Source organism: Electrophorus electricus, chromosome 16, assembly GCF_013358815.1.
Source record: "Electrophorus electricus isolate fEleEle1 chromosome 16, fEleEle1.pri, whole genome shotgun sequence".
In the NCBI taxonomy this organism is placed as follows: Eukaryota; Metazoa; Chordata; class Actinopteri; order Gymnotiformes; family Gymnotidae; genus Electrophorus; species Electrophorus electricus.
In genome coordinates, this window is record NC_049550.1 from 14,439,714 (window position 1) to 14,462,249 (window position 22,536).

Consider the following 22,536-nt stretch of genomic DNA (forward strand, 5'->3'; position numbering starts at 1 on the left):
TTATCACACACACCATGATCAATGGGTATGGTGTGTTGGAGCAGACAAAAACATACAAAATATCTAGACCAGCAAGATATTCAGGACTGGGATTGGGAGATGCTGACCATGGTGATGTATATAGATCAGTGACTGACTGGAATGTAAATTCCAATCAGTTTTAATGATCTTAATGGTTCTTAAACACAGGAATGCAGACCACCACCAGAAAAAAAACAAAAAAACAAAAAAACAAACAAAAAAAAAACTTCTGATGCTCTACCAAGCCTTCTTTATGTGTTATAAGGACTTCTGTCCTTAAGTTAATTCCCCTCTGTACCTGAAACGAGCCCTCTCTCTCTTCCTGCTCTTCAAGTACCCTGTAGGTGGTGCTGTAGGATGGTGCACTGTGGGGACAACTGGCCTGCAGCAGCATGTGTGTGTTCTGTGTCTCTAGTAAACGGGCAAAGAGAAAATGTTTCCCCTTCATTCATGTTGCATCAATTCTATGTGAATTTTGAATATGTGCCCTGGAGGGTGTGAATGTGACAAGTACACAATACTAAAGGACTCTTGAACCCCACCTGTTAGTAATTTTCCTTGTTTGCATGCCATCATCTACAGAAGACCTAAAGCACGCGCACAGACACACACACACACAACCCCCATATACAATTAATTTTTTTTAACAGCCTTCCAATTAGATACTAAATTAACACAAACTAATACAGCATTGTCAGACCTGATTTACCACTATGTCTTAATGAATGCAGATACCAAAGCAGCTGGTTTTGTTCTAAAGACAGTTAAAATGCAGCCAGGGCTTGTGTTTATCATATGTTTCAGTGTTAGAATGTCATCAAGCCACACCTTCTTAAATCACTGAGCTAAACCATGAAAATCCTGATCCCAGATCAGTAAGCACAGTGTGAATGTGGTAAACATAGTTGTGACAACTTACAAACTATTTTAAAAATATGGAGGTAAAAACCACATGATAATAAGATGGATCCATTTTTGTTTGATCTGTTATCAAATACATTAATGTAGGTTAAGCCCCTTAAAAAAAAAAAAAAGATTTTGTAGACACAAGCACTGATTCCACTGAATCCATAGCAATATTTTTATAACACGAGAATGGCAGGGCATAACACAGGATCTTAACACATTTCTTAAGAGCACATAGGTCATGACCCTGAGTTTTCACCAGAACACAGGAGATTATGTGGCAGGTCTTTACAAAACCTCTTGTTAAGACATTCCATAGCATGGTATAGCAGTTTAGGCAACAAACCAACATTGTGTCAAATCTGATTGGCCATTACCTGAGTAACTTGTTCTCTCTTGATTTGTTTGACAGGATGAGAATTTCCACCAGCACTAAATCAACAGAGGTATCTGACACACTCATATCTAATGTATGTGCCAATCATTTCTTCCTTGCAATCATTTTATCGGTAATTGATTAGTATGGTGTACTTTAAGGTGTCGTGAGTGGTTGCTCTACTTGATTGGATTAGGCATGCAAATAAGAGCCTGCACCTGTTGAAACTCTTAGAACCAATTAGCACGAAACGCACCACACAGGACACTTTGGTACAAGATTAAATGGAACAAAGAAGCACACAGATGGATCAGAATCATAAGCAGACTGCTTTACTGAAAAGTACATAAATGAGGAATGTTCAGAAGCTTTACAGGAAGGCACACTGGTTAAAGTCTCTAGCTAGAAAAACAGATAGAGAAAGGAAATATGCATAAGTCAAGTATCAGCACTGAATTAGGATTTAACAAAATCTAAACCAAACATAACCAAAATCCCATGTTTACAAACCAGGGCTGGGCAATGTGTAGTGGGATGCCTATAACCAATACTGTGCCTTGCTGGCTCACCCACAGCATCAGTGTAAAGTTTACTGTAAAGCAGAAGGAAGTGTTCATAGTGGTGCCATGTGGTTAGTATTCTGGTTCTTGGGACTCTAGTACTCTGCAGAGTTTAGCTCCAATACTCAGATGCTACTGATTAACACTGCACTGCAATAACAACGGCCTCGGTTTTGACTACCTTAGTTTTATGAGGCTCATATTAGGGGTGTGTAGTTGACATCCTGAATTGTCATAGTGCACAAAAGCACCTCGTTCAGCTGATCAAAGTGCTGGAGATGCTCCCACTACTAGACACGGCTGTATTGGAGGTTGGAGCTAAATAAAGCAAAGGTGCATTTGGACTTGAGATGCTTGCTTCTCTTCCATACAGGTGTGGCGTGTGCTGTTGAGACAGCCAGTTTACAACGTTTTTTGCGATTTGCATTCGCTGAAATTAATCAGAATTAACCATTAAAAAGATTACAGCTGTTATTTTCAACCATATGACAACCTGCCAGAACTATGAAAATAACTTTGGCTCTGGACTCTTTCTCTAGATTTCACTAATCATCCATTCAGTTATATTCAAGACATCAGTGACACAGTGCTGTGCATGACTATAAATGTTGAGACACTTAAATTAAGGGTTGATTCATAACACAACTTTTAAAATAATTCTAAAATCAGCAAATGTAACCACATGATGCAGCAACGTAGACCTGATTCCCCAAAACCATTAACACAGGGCTACCCTAATTGTGCTCTTGGAGATCTACTTCCCTGCAGAGATTCATTCACATGCACACCTGAACAAGTCATGTTGCCCAGGACACCCTAACCATAATAAGTTAGTAGAGGATTATTTCTCAAAATTACAGCTAGCAAATTTAATAAAACACTCCAATATATATCTAGTAAATACCCTTTTCTTCTTCATATAAAAAGGTAACAGATGATCACTGGTGATTGCAACATATGTACCCACCTCCCCCCAAATATTTTTGTTTGCTGAAAAGGTGGACTGTAGTGAGGTCACATTAAATAATGAACAGTCCTGCTTTGAAGGGTCCACTTCACGCTCTTACAATTGTGTGCAAGGTTGTGTTCAGGATTCCTATTTCAAACAGTCTTTTTACTTGGATGAGAAATGTATATTTCTAGTTCTACTTTTAAATCTGTACCTCCTGCTATTAGAGGGTAATATAGGGTATGTACCGAGTGGATACCAATATAGAGAACACCAGCCTTGATCATTTTAAATCAAATCCTTGTAATGGGGAACTGGACCTCTCAATCAGACTGGAATTAAGGGTGATGTAGTTTTAAGGCAATGTTAATACAGCATTGCACTGTACAAATGTATTCCTGTGGATCGTACCATGTTGCACAGTGTAAGAAAAGTTTTCAGAGTAGAGCTAAAAGTCCATTTGAGCAGACAAATGCATCAAGAGGAGTTTTCTCTGCAGTGGGGTATGTGTAGTGTTCCCAGAGGCTCCTTCAGATGACCCTCTTCAGCTATCAGCAGCTCTAGAAGACCAAGAAAATAGTCCAATATCAGCATGTTTGCAAGAAATAAAACAATGCAAAGTATATATACTTGTCTGGAGAGTACTTGAAATATAATTAACAAGAAAGCGCTGTTGAAATGCAGTGTAAGGCTACAGCAGGAAAAATATGAGGGGTATATTAATGCATAAAATTTGAAAAACTTTGCAGGTGTTTAAAAGGGTACAAAAAGCCTAACCAGAGAAAGAATGGCAGAAATTCAGAGGAGCGATTAAGGAACATCAGTAATGTCAACACTGGACAGAATAGTGCAGGATTATAGCCGGGTTAAATTAATCTGGCTACCTCAGAGAAGCCCGCATGACTTCGGTGGGCGGAAAGGATTGTCACCGGACGGTACACCCATCAGCAATGGGTCTTTATGAGCGTTTTGAAGACAGAAATTCTTCAGATCCGTAGCTGCCTGAGACACCTGGAAAACAAGGGCTTGAAATCAATCTGTTCTCTTTAGGTAAATCACACTTTAAAAAACACGCCTGTCAACGAATTATTAATAACGTAACAAAAGCGAGGGCATCTGACACTCCAATAGTTTCGTTATCCCAGTGTTTATGCTGGGCTATGTTTCGGCAATTTTTTTTTCCCGGTTAGGGTCTGTGCAACATTAGCAGGAACAGGAAACAAAGTATTTAACTCTCCTGGTTAGGAGTGACGAAGGTGTCGGTGCAAGTTAGCTAATAATATTCATCCTTCTTATTTCCCTAGGTGAAGTTATAAGAATATCATTTTCATTATATACGATAAACACAAACGCACCTCTTCGGGAGTAAAACCTCACACAGAAAGAGCCAAACAGGTAGCTAGGGTTAGCTGCTTAGCTAATCCACCGATACTTTAGATATTGGTTATTTAGCTACTGAGAGTTCGCTCCATAACGTTTATCCAAATATACGAAGTTAGTTTGAGCACTTACATTAATTCGGCGGACACTCGCCTCCAGCCGCAGTTGTTTAACAGCTTTGTGAGTAGTAGCCAAGGTTGTGCTGGCGTTGTTGTTAGGCATGATGACAACTTAGCGGAGAAACTGTAGTGCCCAGGAGACACGGAAGTTTTTACAGTTACACAACCAGCTCCTCAAATCCCTCCCCCTCCACAGGATTGCCAAACACAAACCGTCCCATAATTTCTCTCTTTCTGTTATCCGGTAACAGAAAGATATGATGACATCTCTCTTTTGAGAAAGATTTCCAGTTCGGTTAAAGGATAAATTTTGTATGATTTTATGACGTAATGGTTAATGCATTATTTCGTTCAAATACACATGTATTTTTATGTTATTTAGGTCTTGACCATGCTTATTTGTTAATTTTTCAAACTATTCCCCTGTTCAAGTTTGTTTTGGGGGAATTTTTTAACCCGGAACTGTCACATCTCTTCTTGTTGGGCTGTTGTCAACTAAGTCTTGAGTATATAACCCAGTTTAAAAAACAAACAAACAAAAGCAACAACAACAAACCACCACCAAATTGTGGTATTCTATTCAATCTCCAAATGGGGTAGTAGATGCTGTTTGGTATGATCTGACAGCACTACCTCCAACAGCAACACCCACTTTCGAGATCTAAAACTGTAAACTGTAAAACTGTAAAACTGCAAACGACTATTCTATGACTCTAAGGTCACCATTCATCGTGCATGAAAGAACTAAAGCATAGGGAGTATGTGATGTCACAAGCCAGCAGTTCCTTCAGATGGCGCCTCACGTCCTCAACATTTGCAGGAGAGACATGTGGTTTTTTTCACTCCTTAAATGGAATATCGAGTTCAAGCTCAATACAGTGTTTGACAACATGCACACTTCCTAAAGACCATGTTGTGCGAAGGCATAAGGAATGTTTTTATGGATTCTCTCCAAAATATGATGTGTAAACTCTGGATGAATAGGGTTCCTACCAAAGTCAAGATGGCATTCTGTGCAGTGGGATTCTGGCTTTACATCCAATCTGATCTTGGACACTTACATTTATGGCCTTTCTCAGGGGCCCAACAGTAGCAATGGTGGGGCTTGAATTGGTAACCTTCCATTACAAATCAAGTACCTTAACCACTGAGCTGCAGCATGCCAGGTATAGGGCACACTAATGGCTGTCCAACCAGAACCTTGAACTTTTCTCCACTGTCCTTTGGGTGACAGAGCCCTTTAAGGACACATACCTGATTTATTTTTATGCACACTGGAGTTTTAATCCTGAGCTTCACATGCAGTGCATGAAGCTCCATGGCTGGACTTTTAGCACTGTGCAGCAACTTGATTATCGAGCAGTGTAGTAAGCATGCATAGGTGATGAATTTAAAAACTAAGTTCCACATTTTTCCACATTGCAATGGGACCTTCACATTGATTGTATGTTTGTTCAGGATTGACCAAAGCAAGAATGATTGGTTTGAAGCAAGACTTCTGACCTGTTTCACAAACACTTTTCGGAAACTCAGTTCTACTTCATTATACCATAAACAGGGCACTGTTTGTCCTGCTGCACCTTCTACTCTAAGTAAATCACCTAAAGAATACAATTCCTGATGTCAAAGATGTTGAGAATAGGATTAGGATGTTATGGTTACCTGTGAGCTAGTGTCAAGCAGTTGCACTGAAAGACATCGAGCCAGGCTGTGCCCTCACATGACTCTCCAATCAGACCGCTAGGCATTTTTCTGTTATCAGAACTTTCAGTTTTCTGGGGTTTATGGAACTTGAACTGTGAACAACTACTTATTCTGCAGCAGGAACTCCTACTAATTTAAACAGACTATTTCTTTTGCACAACATCTGTTGAACTATAATGACACTGACAGAGTTAGGCCACTACTTCCTCATTGTGAGCTGTTTACCCAAAGTCCTTGAAGCTACGTTTCTAAGGGTACTGTGGAAAACATCTGAAATGTAATTTTCCTTCCTCATTTTTCAGCTTTGCCTTAGCCACTTCAGCCTCTAACTGTCAAATTCTCTCCTCTAGCTGCTCCCGAGTTTAACGACTTGTGAATGTCTGTATAGAGAAAATCCTCTCTGAGGTCATGTGAGTTTTGGCACAAACCTTGGAAGTACTGAAATTGTGACACTTTCTCCTAGTCTCTCTTAGCAGGCTTTCATGCTCATGGGATCTGATTTGTAGCAAAGGTTCAGAAAAAGGAGTGCATTTATGGCTGTATCAGCCAGTGTCTCTTTGAAATGCAAGGCAGCCATCAAAAATTAATACCAATAGTTCCTGAAGAACTGTTTCACAATAACTGTGCATCAGCATTCTCACCTGTAAGGCCACCATGTTCTACATCATCTTGCAAAACACACCTGAGCCGGCTGAGATCATCTAAAGCTTTCTCTCCATTGTTCTGGTGGGTCTCCAAAAACTGAATGTACATTTCTTCATCACCAGTTACATTATCATACACATTCTCTGGCTCTTGTAGGTAGGTTTTAGCAGTCACGTTCTCACCTACACACAGAGCAGGGGAAAGCAAACTATCCAGTATTATTTAATACTGCTGACACTGAGGTCTTATTTAGCATGTAAATGTCATATGTTCAAAATTCTCCTCAGAAGGAGGTTTGGGAGAGAAGGAGAATACCCTTAGTTTCTGGAGTGTTGACGCTTGCACCTCTGAACCATTCCTGACAATGTGCTCCACTATCAAAAGCTAAACCTTGTACAGAAGCAGGAATACAGAGTTTGCAATCTGTTCCTTGGCAGTACTTGTAGGGCAATCCATCTCTCTAGTGTCCACACCTCCAAAAGTCACAGAAGCTGGAGATTCAGAATCCTCTGAGGCAGGAGTAGAGGATAATGGGCTTGTTTGCTTATCCCCACTAAAATGACTGAGAGCATGCTGACTCAAGGCTGCTGGACTGCGTAAAGCTTATCCAGTTCATCTGTCTGATCTATCTGTTCCCTAAAGTTAATAGTTATATCATTGATTACCTCGCACTAGAGCTTTGAAGCTAGATATGTCAGGTGATGGTTCCCAAACTATAGCTGGACTGTGTTCATATACCTGAATTACCTCCACAGGCCATCTCCAGAATGACACAGCTCTTTATCTAAAAGCATGGGAGCAAGACTTTCCTCAAACTGGCATAAAACAGTCTGCCAAATCTGAATGTAGATATGTTTCTGTATTTTAACTACCCTGTGTAGAGGTGTAAAAGCTTTCATCACCAGCTATGGGGACTTTACCTACTCTCTGCAGTATAACTGAACTCAGGACCATATTTTGAACACTACACACTATTTCATTTTATAATCTACAGTTTCCCTTGAGAGTAATTGTTTACAAAATTATTTACTAGCTAAATGCTTCAAAACTTATATCCATTACACCAGTAATAGTTAAGAAACATGCTTAAGCCCCTGCCTCATATAACCCCACAAAAAAAAGAAAGAGGGCAAGAGGAATTTTAGTTTGGATTCTGATAGCTGTATACTATCCTGAGCAAAACGAGGATTTTATTACTACAGGGAGCGAGAATGACTGACAATGTATTCAGCTGAGTATCGGCTTCACCTAACCAAAGACTTGACTTAATATCCACCTCCCACCGCATATATTGTCAGAAAATACTGTGTTTAAGGCATGCATTTGAGCTATGGCATTTTGCATTAACTATTGTGCCCTTGCACACACACACAAAACAAAAACAAACAAAGAAAAAAGCCAACAAAATGCATCGCCTGCATTTGCATGATTATCCTTCATGATTTTCACTGTCCTTAAGGGTGTTTGCAGGGAACAAACAGTCCAAAATTGTACAATAAACATGTACAGTATCAAACTGTAATTTATATAGCAAAAAAAAAGAAGAAGAAGCGAAGACTGGAGTTTGCTTTTTTCTGCCCATTCTGTCACCCATGTAAATTTGTATTTGTATATGCATATTGTGCTGTATATTTTGTGTATTTTTGCTCTGCTTTGGGCAGGCTGTCAACGGAATTTAATTATAATCACATATAAAGGATTTTAGCATGGTCACCACCTTCGGGGGTGTATCCCATTTTGACCTTGGAACGTCCAGGCCGTACTTGGGACAGATGTTTCTGTGTATTACGCCAGCCACTTGGTTATGATGTTCCATGTACACTGTGCCTGATAGCATCTTGCATCTCTCTCTGTTATGTGCTGGATTGTCTCAGGGCCATCTTTGCACAGCCTGTATCTGGGGTCCTGCCTGGTGTGGTAGGCTCTATTGATCTCATATTCAGAGCTTGTTCCTGTGCTGCCATGATTAGTGCCTCTGTGCTGTCTTTCAACTCAGCATTTTCCAGCCATTGGTAGGATTTCTTCTACTATTTGTTGGTGGTACATACAGCTTTTCTTGTTGCCTCTTCATGATTTCCATTTGCCTGTGGGATTCCAAGGTACTTGTAGCTGCCCTCAACATCAGTTATATTACCTTGTGGTAGTGTGATCCCCTCTGTTCTAACTATCTTCCCGTAACCATATGTTACGACCCTGTCTAGGCTGGGAGGCCGTAACATAGGGGTTTGAGTGTTACAGCAGTAGAAATGAGTAATGGAGTGAATAACCAGACAAAGCTGACAGCAAAGATCTAGTATATTTACAAGTTTTGGTGTTTAAAGACAGGAAACTGGTGCAATTGCTTCAGGAGTGACCAAGGCCAACACAACAAACAAAACCACACTAGAAAAAAAGACGACTGATAAGCTATTAAAAAGAGACAAGCAATGACTACACTGTTAGAAATAAAGAGAAACCCACACCCAAACAAAATGGCAGCCACTCCCCACCACCAGTGTGTAACTATCTACATTATACAAGAAACAGATACCATCCAGCAATCAAACAAACAAGGGGCAAATCCAGTCATACACACAAAGCAAACAAGCTCAAAATGCAGCAACAAGTCAAAAACCACTAAACTCTTCTCCAATGAGCCCTTTGTCTCTTCCTCTTCCTTTTATATGGTGCTCTGCTGACCAGAAAACCTGATGTGGATCAGGATGGGGGATACCGGACAGGCAGAGGCAAAACCTGGAACACAGGGAAGACAGACACACAGGCGGACATAACACATACGACCACACTTATCCAGTACAGATGAAATTCTGATGCCGTTGCTGTGTATCCTGGTGAGATGGATTAGGGAGTCGATGCCATTCCCTTCTGGCATACTGCTTGATATCATCTATGTATAGGAGGTGGCTGATGGTTGATCCTTCCATAGCCACTCTTGGTGATGATCTCACTGAGGGGGTTCAGGCCAATGCAGAACAGCAGGGGGACAGGGAAGCTCATTGGTGAATCCTGCACTTGATGGCATTTGAGGTCATCTTCCACAGCCCTACTGAGTTCTTGATGAAGATTCTTAGTCCTGTTGATCTTATACAGCTTCAAGCATTCCAGGATCCATGTGTGGGTCATTGACTCATAGGCATTTTTGTAAAAAGTCCAGGTGGTGCATAGGTTGGTCTGTCTGGTATTACAGTTTTGAGTGACTGTTTTATCCCCCAGGAGATGGTGGTTGGCTCCTCTGGTGCTCTTGCCAATGCTTTCCTGGGCCCTGCTCATATATTGAGCCACATGCCTACTCATCTTAACTATGACTGGAACCTGTTGTCTAAATAGGTTGGTTTCATCCAGACAGACAGGGAGCTTGACTGGTGGTCTAGGCCTATGGCCAATAACAGAGACATTTTCCATTATATATTTGCCTGCCATTAACCTAAATGGCACTGCCTGTTGCAGAGGGATTTTCAGAGTGATAAGATCACCAGCCCTCCTGTACATACTCAAATATTTGAGGTATTTGCTTTTCTCTTTTTTATATTTTCTTGATTGAAAATGAAAACTGCAGTAAATTATTTTACAGGTCTTGTAAACTTGCAACAGATTTGGACACTGAATAATTTAGTCCTGTGCCCTCCATGTAACGTCTACTTCCAAAGACATTCATACTTACGGCTCAGCAGAGCCAGACTGTCTTAATGCTTAGCATACCTTTTTATGTACTGTGTACATGTAAAATCATTACCAGATCAACTCCTTGTAGAGAGTTTTCCTGATTGGTTAGCAGAGCCAGTCTTTCCTAATTCAGCTTTGATCATTTGTTTCAAGAGAATGTTGTAATGTGTTGAAATATACAATTAAATTTAGCATCCAGAAAGTAACAAATTTGAGACATGGATCACCAGCTTAAATATCAGAAATGTTTTCAGTCATTCTCCCCTAATTTGACCACCTTCATTTCAAAACTGTATCAACAATTGTTGATGGTCAATTGATTAGTTATGACCAATATGGAAGCAATAATCATTATTACACTTTTCTTCTCACACAAACCTGATTTGTTTATTGCTATGTTTATTTATTGGCCCTATTTCAAAACTGTTTTCAGGGGAAACATTTAAAAACCAACAGAAACACCCCATTATTATGCAAGGATGAAGAATTTAATTTTCAAATGAAACTATTACAGTTTATGTAAAACCAAATGTAATTTGCTGTATTGATTGATTTGTTATAGGAACAAACCCTGTGACTGTGAAACAATCAAAAGTGATTGAGTATCTGACCTTACAGATCTTAACAGGGCATACAGACAAAGCCTGTATACAAGATATGAAGCTACAAGTTCATTCAATACTTTAAACAACAGTCAACACCACATTATACTGGATTCTGTAACGAACTGGCCTCCAATATAGGGCACTAAAACTGCAGCATTTTGTACTAGTTGTAAACAAGTAAGAGACATCTCATTGACCACCGAGATACAGTTCAGTTCAGTTCAGTTAAGTAAGCTTTATTGGCATGACCATATGTAAAAACAGTATTGCCAAAGCAGTATTACAACATGAATGAACCTTTGCAATTAAGGAAATTAAGAATTCTGTTATAATACAGAACTTGAAGAGAACTGTAATTGGTATGAAATTATTATTATTATTATTATTATTATTATTATTATTATTATTATTATTATTATTATACTTGGAAGAAGTGAAAGTGAAAAGAAAGGGGAAAAATAATAAGGGAAAACAATAATTAGTTAGATAACTTTTATAAACTGGGTAATATAGTCTGTTTGTGTGTGCATGTTTGGGTGACGCACTGCATTACACTAATCAGATCAGGATGTAAAACAGGCAAGACTTATGTTTTGCATATCAGGTACACAGTGATACTGAAGTTTCTATCGAAACATTGTTCAGACTGCATGATTGCATTATTGACTGTTTTGGGCTGTCATTAAAGTTTATTATTTCCATTATTGCATTTACTTAGAAATAGAGGAAAGAGTTTTACAATTCTTTGAGAAAGTCTACAGTACCCCTCCTATTTTTTAAAAGTACATCCTAGAATGACTAATAGAACGATTAAGGAAGCAACAGCACATGCGAATCATGTATCTGCGTCCTCTAACTTTCTCCTCTGTTTTGTGTTTTCATATTGCTCATCTCTTAACTTAATTGCCATCTTATTCAGCTGCTTTTGCACCTCTATGTTCATCTCTTTTTCTGTCTCGTCCCTCTTCCTCTCCACCTGCTCTCTGGTGTACTGCACAACCTTCTGGCAAATCTCTTTGGTAGATTTATAGCCAAGACCGTCATACAGCATTTTATTAATCTTTTCAGATAACTCGGTGACTTGATTGTGGTTTCCCCTTTCAGTGTTGTTGAAAACATGATATCTACCTTCGCACATCTCTACGAGCTTCGTAAGCTCACTACTTTCACTGATTACTTTCTCTGCAGGTTTGTCCCGAGGCTGATCTCCACCAGTGAACAGGATCACAGTGAACTTCTTCGATGGATTTGACTGTCCAAAATTTGTTTTAATGTGACTTTATAAATCTTAGGTAAACCTACATTTCTATGACTTGCACACAAAGCATTGTGGAAACCCCATTTACTAGTATTCTTTATGAAGTAAATCAGTCTGAATCAGCATATATTCACTTTTCATAATAGTCTGTGAAATTGGTTAAATGCATGAAATGCACTATAGCTAATATTAATTTTCTTGCTTGTGGTTTATTCAGTGATATGTCTGGAGATCAGAAGTTTACGATGACAGAGAATAGATCCTTGCCTCAGAATGATACACAAGATTTCTCAGACAACTTGCAGTCACAAAACAGGTAAGACAGATGTGTGTAGTTTATCTATAGAAAAATAAACACAAAATAATCATAATTTTGTTTTAATAACTTTTACATTTAGTTAGGCTGCTTAATCTTTTTTTTCCAGTAGAAATGTAAATGCAATGTTTATAGTCTGAATACCCCGCAACTGAGAGGGAGACGTCTATGAGGAAAAGATAAATATCCTAATTTCCTAAACCCTGTATTTTAAGGGAGTTCCAGAGGTGGGATCCGGACTGCTGCAATCGACCGTGGAATGAACCGAGGGTAAGGTGGATCCGGTGGCTGTTGTAGGGAGGTCTGGGACCTCGAGGGTCTGGGACCCGGCGCAGTGTGACGACACTGGGGCAAAAAGTGTAGACTCCAAAAGGTGAACTGTAAGGAAACAGTGGCACTGGAGTCCCCTCCCAGCGATGGACGTGAGTGGTAAAGAGTCAACTCCAACGAGCCGCGATCAGGGCCACTCGGGAAACATTTGTTTTAGTACGGACGACGACAGTGTCAGCGTTGTGCAGATGACCGATGCCAACTGATGTAGAGTAAGTAGTAAATAACTTTCCAGTATTGGTATGAAATTGATTGTTTGATGCCTCTGATTCTGTAACACTAACAGGTTAATAACTCATTTTATTGATTTCTTTGATTTTGATTTCATTATTAATGCAGTGATGGGTAACAATAAAAGTAAGAAACAAAAAGCTGAAACAGCTGCACCGTCAGGGTGTCAGCCTCGAAAATGGATGTTCCACTTATGTACGGACATGGAGAATAACTATGGGCCAGACATAACGTCTCAAATAACATTATGGAGTAAATGTGGGTTTCCACCAGGAAGTTGCATAGGGATAAATAAACTACGACGTATACAGTATAATTTGAGGGAGGCAGAAAAGAAAAGACTGATTACAGTCAATTGGTGTGCATGGGAGAGTTGGATGGGGGGAGGCAGAAGAGAGAGAGAGAGGAAAAAGAGGGAGCGGGATGTTAACCGCATGTTTCAGATGTGCAGGTTTCCAAGGTTGACCCCGATACCGACTCCTGCCCACTAACGCCTCGCACTCCCCTGGTAGCAGCGGCCCCTGCAGTGCCCACCCCACCAGTCCAACCACCGAGGAACAAGGGCCTGGGACAGCAGCTGCAGCATTGGGAACGAGCCAAGAGCCGAGGCAACTCAGGCCGAGGCCAAAGCAAGACACTCCAGTAACGGTGGTGCAAGACTATTCCAAAGTCTCTCCCCCAGCCTACCCAGGACGACCCAGCCCTTATGACGATGCCATTGCAGCCATGCATGCAGTGGCTCTCGATAGTCAGCCATGGGCGTGCAACCATGGCATTCCCAATACGAGTTAACTCTGCCATCATAGCTGGCTGCAGACAAGGGCCGGATGAGAATGTGGCAGAATACTGCGGCAGACTCATAGAAGTCCACACTAGCCACTGTGGAATAGCAAGACCGGACAGGATGGCAGCGGGACCGGCTGAGGTCTCAGCACGGGAAGCCCACCTCTGTAATAGCTTCATGAACGGTCTAAATCAGGAAAGAGGTATGCAAGCTATGTGTCGGGTGGGAAACGGCCCCCATGAGCACTATCGAGCAGTGCGCCGTCCACTCTGGAAAATATATATATATATATATATATAGTTTAAATATATACAGACATAACGATACTAACCAGATGCAGGTGTGTGCTATATAACTAGGTGTGGATACAAATGAGACAATGTGAATTCCCAATGCATTCCATGGGCCGTATGACTTCACCAGTGTCAATGGGATCATTCCGTGACAGCAGTAGTAATCAGTACTACTTATTCACTTTTTCTCAAACAAACCTGTTTGTTTATTACATGATTATTTATTGTCCCTATTTCAAAATTGTATCCTGGGCAAACATTAAAAGCCCTTTAGCAAAATGATAGTATCAAAGAGAAGTGAATTACATTTGATCAAATCAGTTTAGACAGGACTTCCAAAATTAGTGAATCCTAACAGACAATTAGTCCTAGCAGACAATTAGTTGACAGGCAGACAACACCACCACCAAATTACTTACAAACAAAAATAATTCAAGAGGGTAAATGCAAGAATGAAGAATGTAAAAGGCATAAGCTATATTAACCATAGGCAGCTAAATTATACACCATGTTCCTGAAAAAGAAAAACTGCAATATAACAGAGATTATGAATAAATCCTGGACTGTATTCTATTCTTTTTGTCTCTGTGGCGGGCCTGAAGCAATGCTTGGGTGCGTAGAAGACAATAAAAACCTAAAATGGCCACTTCACTCCTCATGGAGAGAACTTGAATGACAAACTAAAAGACCAATCAATTACGCTCATAAAACAAATATACAAATGAAAAACTGTAAATGATTCCGGTTTCTCTTTCAATCAATGAGAAGAAAGAAAAGAAAAAATATATAATACCGTGAGGGAAATACACACATTCCTTTCCCCACAGGGCAACACTTTCTTAATTTAACTGTTATCTCATCCATCTTATTTTGCTTCTCCATGATAATCTCATTGCTTTTCCTCTCCACCTTTTCTCTGGTGTCTCGCTCAACCTTCTGCAAAACCGCATTTATGTAATTAGAATCAAAACTCTTATGTAGCATTTTATTACGATTTCCCTTGTCATTGTTATTGAAAACATGATATCCACATCCGCACATCCCTACAAGCTTTGTAAGTTCTCTAGTCTGATCGATACATTTATCTACAGGTTTGCCTGCAAGCAGATCTCCACCAGTGAAAAGGACCACAGTGAACTTAATAACTGTTTCTCCAAATTTCTCTTGAATTTACTTCATAACATTCCTGTCCTCCTCTGTGTATCTCACCAGTCTGAGCACCACCAGGAATACATGAGGATAATAAACAACGCTGGAGATACAGTCATATGGATTCTCGCCTGTCGGATCTGATGTCAGCCACGTGTCATTGACCCCTGGAGTGTCAATCACAGTGACTCTAAATCCTTCCATGACTTTGGTCATTGAGCTACAACTGTTAGTCAAAGATTCAGGAGACAACTCAGCTCTGAAGAACTCTTCTCCCAGGATGGTGTTTCCTGAGGCACTCTTTCCTACTCCAGTCTTACCCACCAGCATCAGTCGAAGCTCATGCTGGGGCTCCTCTGGTCCTTAAAACACACAAAAAACAAGCTGAGCTCTATAAGCACGATGCCAGAGGACAGTGGTTACCTTTAATATGACAAATTTGAAATACTGGGATTGATATTTATTAACATTGTTGCCTTTGACAAATAAATGAAAAGCAGCAAATGAGGCAACAACCAGTCCCAGCAAATAGACCATCCAAGTAAACTAATGAGTGTATTTCTAACAAAAACAGGTAAAAACATGTTTTGGCAATAAAAGGTTTCCTGATATCAAGGTGCACAATATTCAGTGTGACCAACCTTTGCTTTCAAAAACAGCATCAGCCCTTCTAGGTACACTTGTGCCATGTCAGGGATTTTGTACTAGTGTCGTCAGGTTCCATGTCAGAGGTCATATACCATTACAAGACTGAGCACAGCAACAAAACACAAGGTAGTTATATTGCATCATCAGGGTCTCACCCAGGCAAAGATTTTAAGGAAGACTTGGGTTTTAAGATTTGTTGTATGAGCTCTTTTTAAGAAACACTTACATACTTAGGCAACACTTAGGCAACGCTGAGGTCCGTAGATGCAGTGCTCAGCCGAAGAAACTTGCAGCAGATGAAAGACACGTCATAATTACTTCCCTTCGAAACTGGAATATGTCCAGCAGTGACATCAGCTCAGAGCTGGCAGAAACAAGTGGGGCCCAGGTACATCCATCTACTCTTCAGAGAAGTCTGGTCTTCATGGAAGAATTGTGGCCAAAAAACATGTCTTCGATGTGGAAACAAGGCCAAGCGACTCAACTATGCGCAAAAACATAGGAAATGGGCGTGCATAAAAATGTCAGCAGGTGCTCTGGAGTTATGAGTCAAAAATTGAAATATTTGGCTGTAACAGGAGGCAGTTTGTTCACTGAAGGTCTGGGGGGCAGTACAGTAATGAGTGTAGTGTCTGCAGGCAACAGTCAAGCACGGTGGAGGTTCCTTGCAAGTTTGGGGCTGCACTTCAGCAAATGGAGTTGGGCATTTGGTCAGGATTAATGGTGTTCACAATGCTGAGAAAAGCAGGCAGATACCGATCCATCTTGCAATAACAGAGAGGCGTCTGATTGGCTCCAAATTTGTTGTGCAGCAGGACAACTACCCAAAATATACAACCAAGATCATTAAGAACTATCTTAACTATAAAGATGAACAAGGAGTCCTGGAAGTAATGACATGGCCCCCACAGAGCCCTGATCTGATCATCATCGAGTTTGTCTGGGATTACATGAGGAAATAGAAGGATTTGAACAAGCCAACATCCACAGAATACATCTGTGGTTAGTGTTACAAGCTGTTTAACATCCTCCCACCCATGTTCCTTCAAAAACCGTGTGCAAGTGCACCTAGAAGAATTGATGCTGTTTTGAAGGTAAAGGGTGGTCACAACAAATATCAATTAGATTTTTCTTTTGTTCATTCACTTAGCATCTTGTTAACTGATAAAAAAATTAACTATTAACACTTCTATTTTTGAAAGCATTCTTACTTTGCAACAATTTTAAACACCTGCCTAAAACCTTCGTGCAGTACTGTTCTGTATGCAACTAAAATGTTTACTGATCATTATTATTATGTAGGTGTTTATAATTGATTTTCTTCATTATATAGTGAACAAGTTGTAATTCATGTGAAAACAAAAAGCACCATGATGTATGTCACATTTAACTGTTTTATTAATTTCTAAAGATGTATGAATTATTTTGTTCACCTCTGTCTGTTTTTCGTTCTTGTTTGCTTCCTCTAACTGTCTTCTGATGCTTTTTTCTTTGTCATCCATTTCTTCTTTCATCTCTCTCCTCTTCATTTCCTTTTCTTGTGTGATCTTCCTTAAATTTTCTTTGTCTCTTTCTTTCTCTCTGATGTTCATGATCACATCATTTGTGGTCTCTGGTTGTGTATATTTATGTGCGCTTAGGTCATTTGGCAAGAGGGACCTGAAGGTTTTAAACCGATTGAGGCAAACATGAATTTACAAAATTGTTAAAGAAAATGTTTCTACAGCTTTGGACAGTTACTGTCAAAACCAATCCAAATATTTGTAAAAGAACTGTGCAGGATATGCACCAGAGGTCATGTTCACATTATATGCTTTAATGCTCAGTTCTAAACCTCTTGCCTTAACTGTTTACCTAAACATTCATACGTGATCTATGTGTGTCATTAATGGGAACAGACCTTTTCCAATGAAGATCCTGCATTTACAAAAAATGGGTATAACCTGAATGTGCAATATGAACAACAAAAATGTCAAATTTGCAAGATAGTTCATAAATGAAGTAGAGAAACGAAAGAAACTGGTCCAAGTCTCCACTGCAAAGATTATTTCCCATGGATGTAGACCAGCACTTAGGACACTTAGGGTTAAGGTGAGATGTAAAGGGTGTCAGAGAGAGATAGCTGGTGTCAGAATCTTAAATATATATATTTTAAATGACCTTTTCCTCAACCCAGAAGCTTCATGAAGCCTTTTACACAATCTATCAACCTCTACCATGTAAAAGTTAAATGCATAATGTTATGTAATAGGATACCAATGTAATATTTGTGACAGTGTTATGTACAGAAGATACAAACGTAATACATGCAACAGTGTTATGTAATGAGGAAACTACAGTTCTCACTCCCCATCTGTTACACAGAGCAGGCTGCAACCACACCTGTGTACTTGCACACTTTGGTGATGTTTTGTGTATGGTGCACATAAGTTGATTGTTTCCTAAGCACTCATTTATATTTGTATATGAGTATAAGGAAAAGTGTGGAAGAGGAATGTTTTAGTTTAGTATTCTTATTGTTCACTGCTGCCAATGTTATTTCTCAAACTAATTGGCTAAGTCAGAGTTTTGCACTCAGTGCTTTATCAGATCAACTGATGATGCAGTTAAAATATTCAAGATAATTTACATTTACCTTTTTTTGTCACATGCCCCAAATTCTAACCATTCCCATAATAACACTCATCTCCCATACCTGTTCCTATAACAACACTTATCTAACACACCTGGTTCCCATAACAACACTCATCTAACACACCTGGTTCCCTTTCCACTAAATGGCTCCTCTATAAATACTCATCTCCCCACACCTCTGGTCTTTTTGACCCATTTTCTGGCAGTGTCTGATTTTTGCTCTGGATTACACTATTTATGGTATTTGAGTGCCTGTTTTGCTCTATTGGACTGTGTGTCTGTTACTTCTGACTGCACTGGACTGGATTCTCCAGTTTTTGATCTCTGCCTCCTCCCTGCCTTTTGGGCTGTGTAAACCTGTTTATTGTTCACTCTGTTAAACCTGCATACAAATTCTTCCAGCCTGACTCCACCACTATAAATACAGAAGTTAATACAGGAGTACATGTGATGATCTGTACGCACACACTCAGATTTGGGTAGATTGGCAGATCAATCGTCCAATGACAGCCATCAGTGACGGCCATTGCCATACTGCTGCTGATGGTTCTTTGTTATGCTTCATAAATTTTACAATTATTTTTATCAGAATTTTTTCAGACTGTAAACACTGCATTTACATTTCTACTGGAAATGGGTAAAGGTTAAGCAGCCTAACTAAATGTAAAAGTTGTGAAAACAAAATTATGGTTATTTTGTGTTTATTTTTCTACAGACAAACTACACACACCTGTCTTACCTGTTTTGTGACTGCAAGTTGTCTGAGAAATCTTGTGTATCACTCTGAGGCAAGGATCTATTCTCTGTCATTGTAAACTTCTGATCTCCAGAAATATCACTGAATAAACCACAAGCAAGAAAATTAATATTAGCTATAGTGCATTTCATGCATTTAACCAATTTCACATACTATTATGAAAAGTGAATATATGCTGATTCAGACTGATTTACTTGAATACTAGTAAATGGGGTTTCCACAATGCTTTGTGTGCAAGTCATAGAAATGTAGGTTTACCTAAGATTTATAAAGTCACATTAAAACAAATTTTGGACAGTCAAATCCATCAAAACCAGAATGATCAGGCACCAGCACAGCTTTTTGTAACTCCTGATGTACTTTACCTTGTAATGTAGCACTAAGCACATGGCAGATAAAGGCACAGTACACCTTGTGAAGTCTAATATACAAACTTAATCATTTCCAAAACAAATGTAAATAAACCTCTGCTATAAAACCAAAATGATATTTAAAAGAAAAAGAAAAATATCAATCTTCTTTTTATTTCTTATTTTGATACTGTTATTATTATTATTATTATTATTATCATTATTATTGTAACATTTATTTCTATAATAAAATTTAGTTGTTTTATGTATTATATTTATTTCTATAACAACAAGAACAACAACACCAACAACAACAATAATAATAAAAGACTGCACTGCCTTTGCAAGTTGAAATATCTGTCTAGTAACAGCATTTCAGTGACCAAAGCTCAATGAAGTTGGCCTCAGCCCAGCAGATATCTTGTAAAGCATACACTGAGCATGTATTCCAACCAACCTCATAAAGAAATACAAGATAAATATATTACATTTTTTCCCTTTCATTTCATTACTTGGGGGGGTGTGTGTGGCTCGACAATAGACTGTGGATACAAGTGGACTGGACGACAGACAAAAAGTGAAGTTACTATGTGCCTGGTGCCTTCTACTGGCTGGCTGCGTGTACAACTTTTAATTTCATTTCAGCTATCTAGGTGGCTTCAACCATTCACAGCCGGAGTCAACGGACATGTACCCTCCATTCATACAGTCTGTGGGCAGGGCACGCTACTTTGTCAAAGGCCCAGACTTTGCTCCTACAACCCTGCACTCTCCCCACCCACTGGACAATTAACAATAGCAGGAATTATTTACAGCATGAATTGCAATAATGTTTATTTTGATGATGTCACAGATGGTGGCTCATCACAGACTCATAGACCTTAACCCTCTGACATTAAGATACAAGTGAAATAGGCCTTAAAAAACAAGGAAACCTGCTCCTGAAATTGGTTCAGGGGTTATGAGAAAACAGATGGAACGTGGTTCACCAAATGTAGAAATGTATTTATAGAATTTGAACATATTTATTAACAAAATTGAAACAAATAAACAAATACTACAATAGTAAGTTGTAAAATAACACAATGGTAAATGCTCTGTATATTTTCTAAATCAGACCATCCTGTAGTTTTATTAGATTTTTTTCGTTTTGTTAGTGGTGACAAAAAATAGTGTTCTAAAATGATTTGTAGACATAAATAACATGACAACTAAACCAAAAATGACGAGAGAGTTAAGTCATCCTGCGTTAGTAATTTAGTGAGAGTGCAGTAGCATACTCATTGCGAGACAAAGTTTCAATTATGTGCTTTTCAGTACTATGTCGTTAAAGAAAAATCCCCCCATAAAGTCGTCACATGTATTAACTTACATATTTATAAAATACTCTGGTATTAAATGAAAATGAGCCTAGATTTTCATTAGGCGAGCGTAGTTTATTTTTGGCTATCTTACAGCGCGCTATATCTGCTGCGTATAACAGAGCCCGAAATATCATTAACAGCAAGGCTTGATGGCCTTCAAGTCGTGTCGGAAAGATTAGCGCACACGATGAGCGCCACCAACACCTCGTATTTACTACTGGGAAACTAGATTTTTCGATAAGGCCCGAATTTCCGAGTTGAGAGCGTGTCAGTAACAAAACGTCACGGCGGATACAGGTATGGATGCTGCTCCTACAGTGGACGGTAAAGGTTTTAAGCTTATTGGCGGTAGTTTTGCATGTTAACTGTACAGTTCAAGCAAAACAGTTTAAAAGTTGCATACATTTTGTGCAGAAAGTGTACTTACGTTGATGATGAATAGCAACAACGCTGCTTGTTCATCTTTATAGTTAAGACAGTTCTTAATGATCTTGGTTGTATATTTTGGGTAGTTGTCCTGCTGCACAACAGATTTGGAGCCAATCAGACGCCTCTCTGTTATTGCAAGATGGATCGGTATCTGCCTGCTTTTCTCAGCATTGTGAACACCATTAATCCTGACCAAATGCCCAACTCCATTTGCTGAAATGCAGCCCCAAACTTGCAAGGAACCTCCACCGTGCTTGACTGTTGCCTGCAGACACTACACTCATTACTGTACTGCCCCCCAGACCTTCAGTGAACAAACTGCCTCCTGTTACAGCCAAATATTTCAATTTTTGACTCATAACTCCAGAGCACCTGCTGACATTTTTCTGCACGCCCATTTCCTATGTTTTTGCGCATAGTTGAGTCGCTTGGCCTTGTTTCCACATCGAAGACATGTTTTTTGGCCACAATTCTTCCATGAAGACCAGACTTCTCTGAAGAGTAGATGGATGTACCTGGGCCCCACTTGTTTCTGCCAGCTCTGAGCTGATGTCACTGCTGGACATATTCCAGTTTCGAAGGGAAGTAATTATGACGTGTCTTTCATCTGCTGCATGTTTCCTCGGCTGAGCACTGCATCTACGGACCTCAGCGTTGCCTAAGTGTTGCCTAAGTATGTAAGTGTTTCTTAAAAAGAGCTCATACAACAAATCTTAAAACCCAAGTCTTCCTTAAAATCTTTGCCTGGGTGAGACCTTGATGATGGAATATAACTACCTTGTGTTTTGTTGCTGTGCTCAGTCTTGTAATGATATATGACCTCTGACATGGAACCTGACTACACTAGTACAAAATCCCTGACATGGCACAAGTGTACCTAGAAGGGCTGATGCTGTTTTTGAAAGCAAAGGTTGGTCACACTGAATATTGTGCACCTTGATATCAGCAAACCTTTTATTGCCAAAACATGTTTTTACCTGTTTTTGTTAGAAATACACTCATTAGTTTACTTGGATGGTCTTATTGCTGGGAGTGGTTGCATCATTTACTGTCTATTGTTTAGTT

The 22,536-nt window shown here is 39.5% G+C and overlaps 2 protein-coding genes across 2 annotated transcripts; both read right to left on the reverse strand.

The window, feature by feature from the left end:
- Window positions 1-1,613: 1,613 nt before the first annotated feature.
- si:ch211-286b5.5 (uncharacterized protein LOC100003596 homolog) lies at window positions 1,614-4,456 on the reverse strand. The gene is made up of 3 exons (XM_027031256.2): window positions 4,325-4,456; window positions 3,697-3,823; window positions 1,614-3,372 (listed from the first exon to the last, which is right to left on the reverse strand). The coding sequence occupies exons 1-2, from the start codon at window positions 4,412-4,414 to the stop codon at window positions 3,698-3,700; spliced, it is 216 nt and encodes a 71-aa protein (XP_026887057.1). The 5' UTR covers window positions 4,415-4,456; the 3' UTR covers window positions 1,614-3,372; window position 3,697.
- A 7,307-nt stretch (window positions 4,457-11,763) lies between these two features.
- On the reverse strand, window positions 11,764-22,037 carry LOC118242652 (GTPase IMAP family member 7-like). Its single transcript, XM_035534699.1, has 5 exons — window positions 21,987-22,037; window positions 17,371-17,410; window positions 15,350-15,651; window positions 13,751-13,873; window positions 11,764-12,180 (listed from the first exon to the last, which is right to left on the reverse strand). The coding sequence occupies exons 1-5, from the start codon at window positions 22,035-22,037 to the stop codon at window positions 11,764-11,766; spliced, it is 933 nt and encodes a 310-aa protein (XP_035390592.1).
- Window positions 22,038-22,536: the final 499 nt, after the last annotated feature.

Excerpts from the sequence above, each read along its gene's own strand:
- si:ch211-286b5.5 (XM_027031256.2), bottom strand. The coding sequence starts at position 4,414 with ATGCCTAACAACAACGCCAGCACAACCTTGGCTACTACTCACAAAGCT. Across the intron at positions 3,824-4,324 it reads CGAGTGTCCGCCGAATTAAT|GTGTCTCAGGCAGCTACGGA; the intron begins GTAAGTGCTCAA and ends CTTGTTTTCCAG.
- LOC118242652 (XM_035534699.1), bottom strand. The coding sequence starts at position 22,037 with ATGTCCAGCAGTGACATCAGCTCAGAGCTGGCAGAAACAAGTGGGGCC. Across the intron at positions 17,411-21,986 it reads CAGAAACAAGTGGGGCCCAG|ACAGTTAGAGGAAGCAAACA; the intron begins GTACATCCATCT and ends AAGCATCAGAAG. Across the intron at positions 13,874-15,349 it reads TCCTGGTGGTGCTCAGACTG|CCAGCTATGATGGCAGAGTT; the intron begins GTGAGATACACA and ends CCTTGTCTGCAG.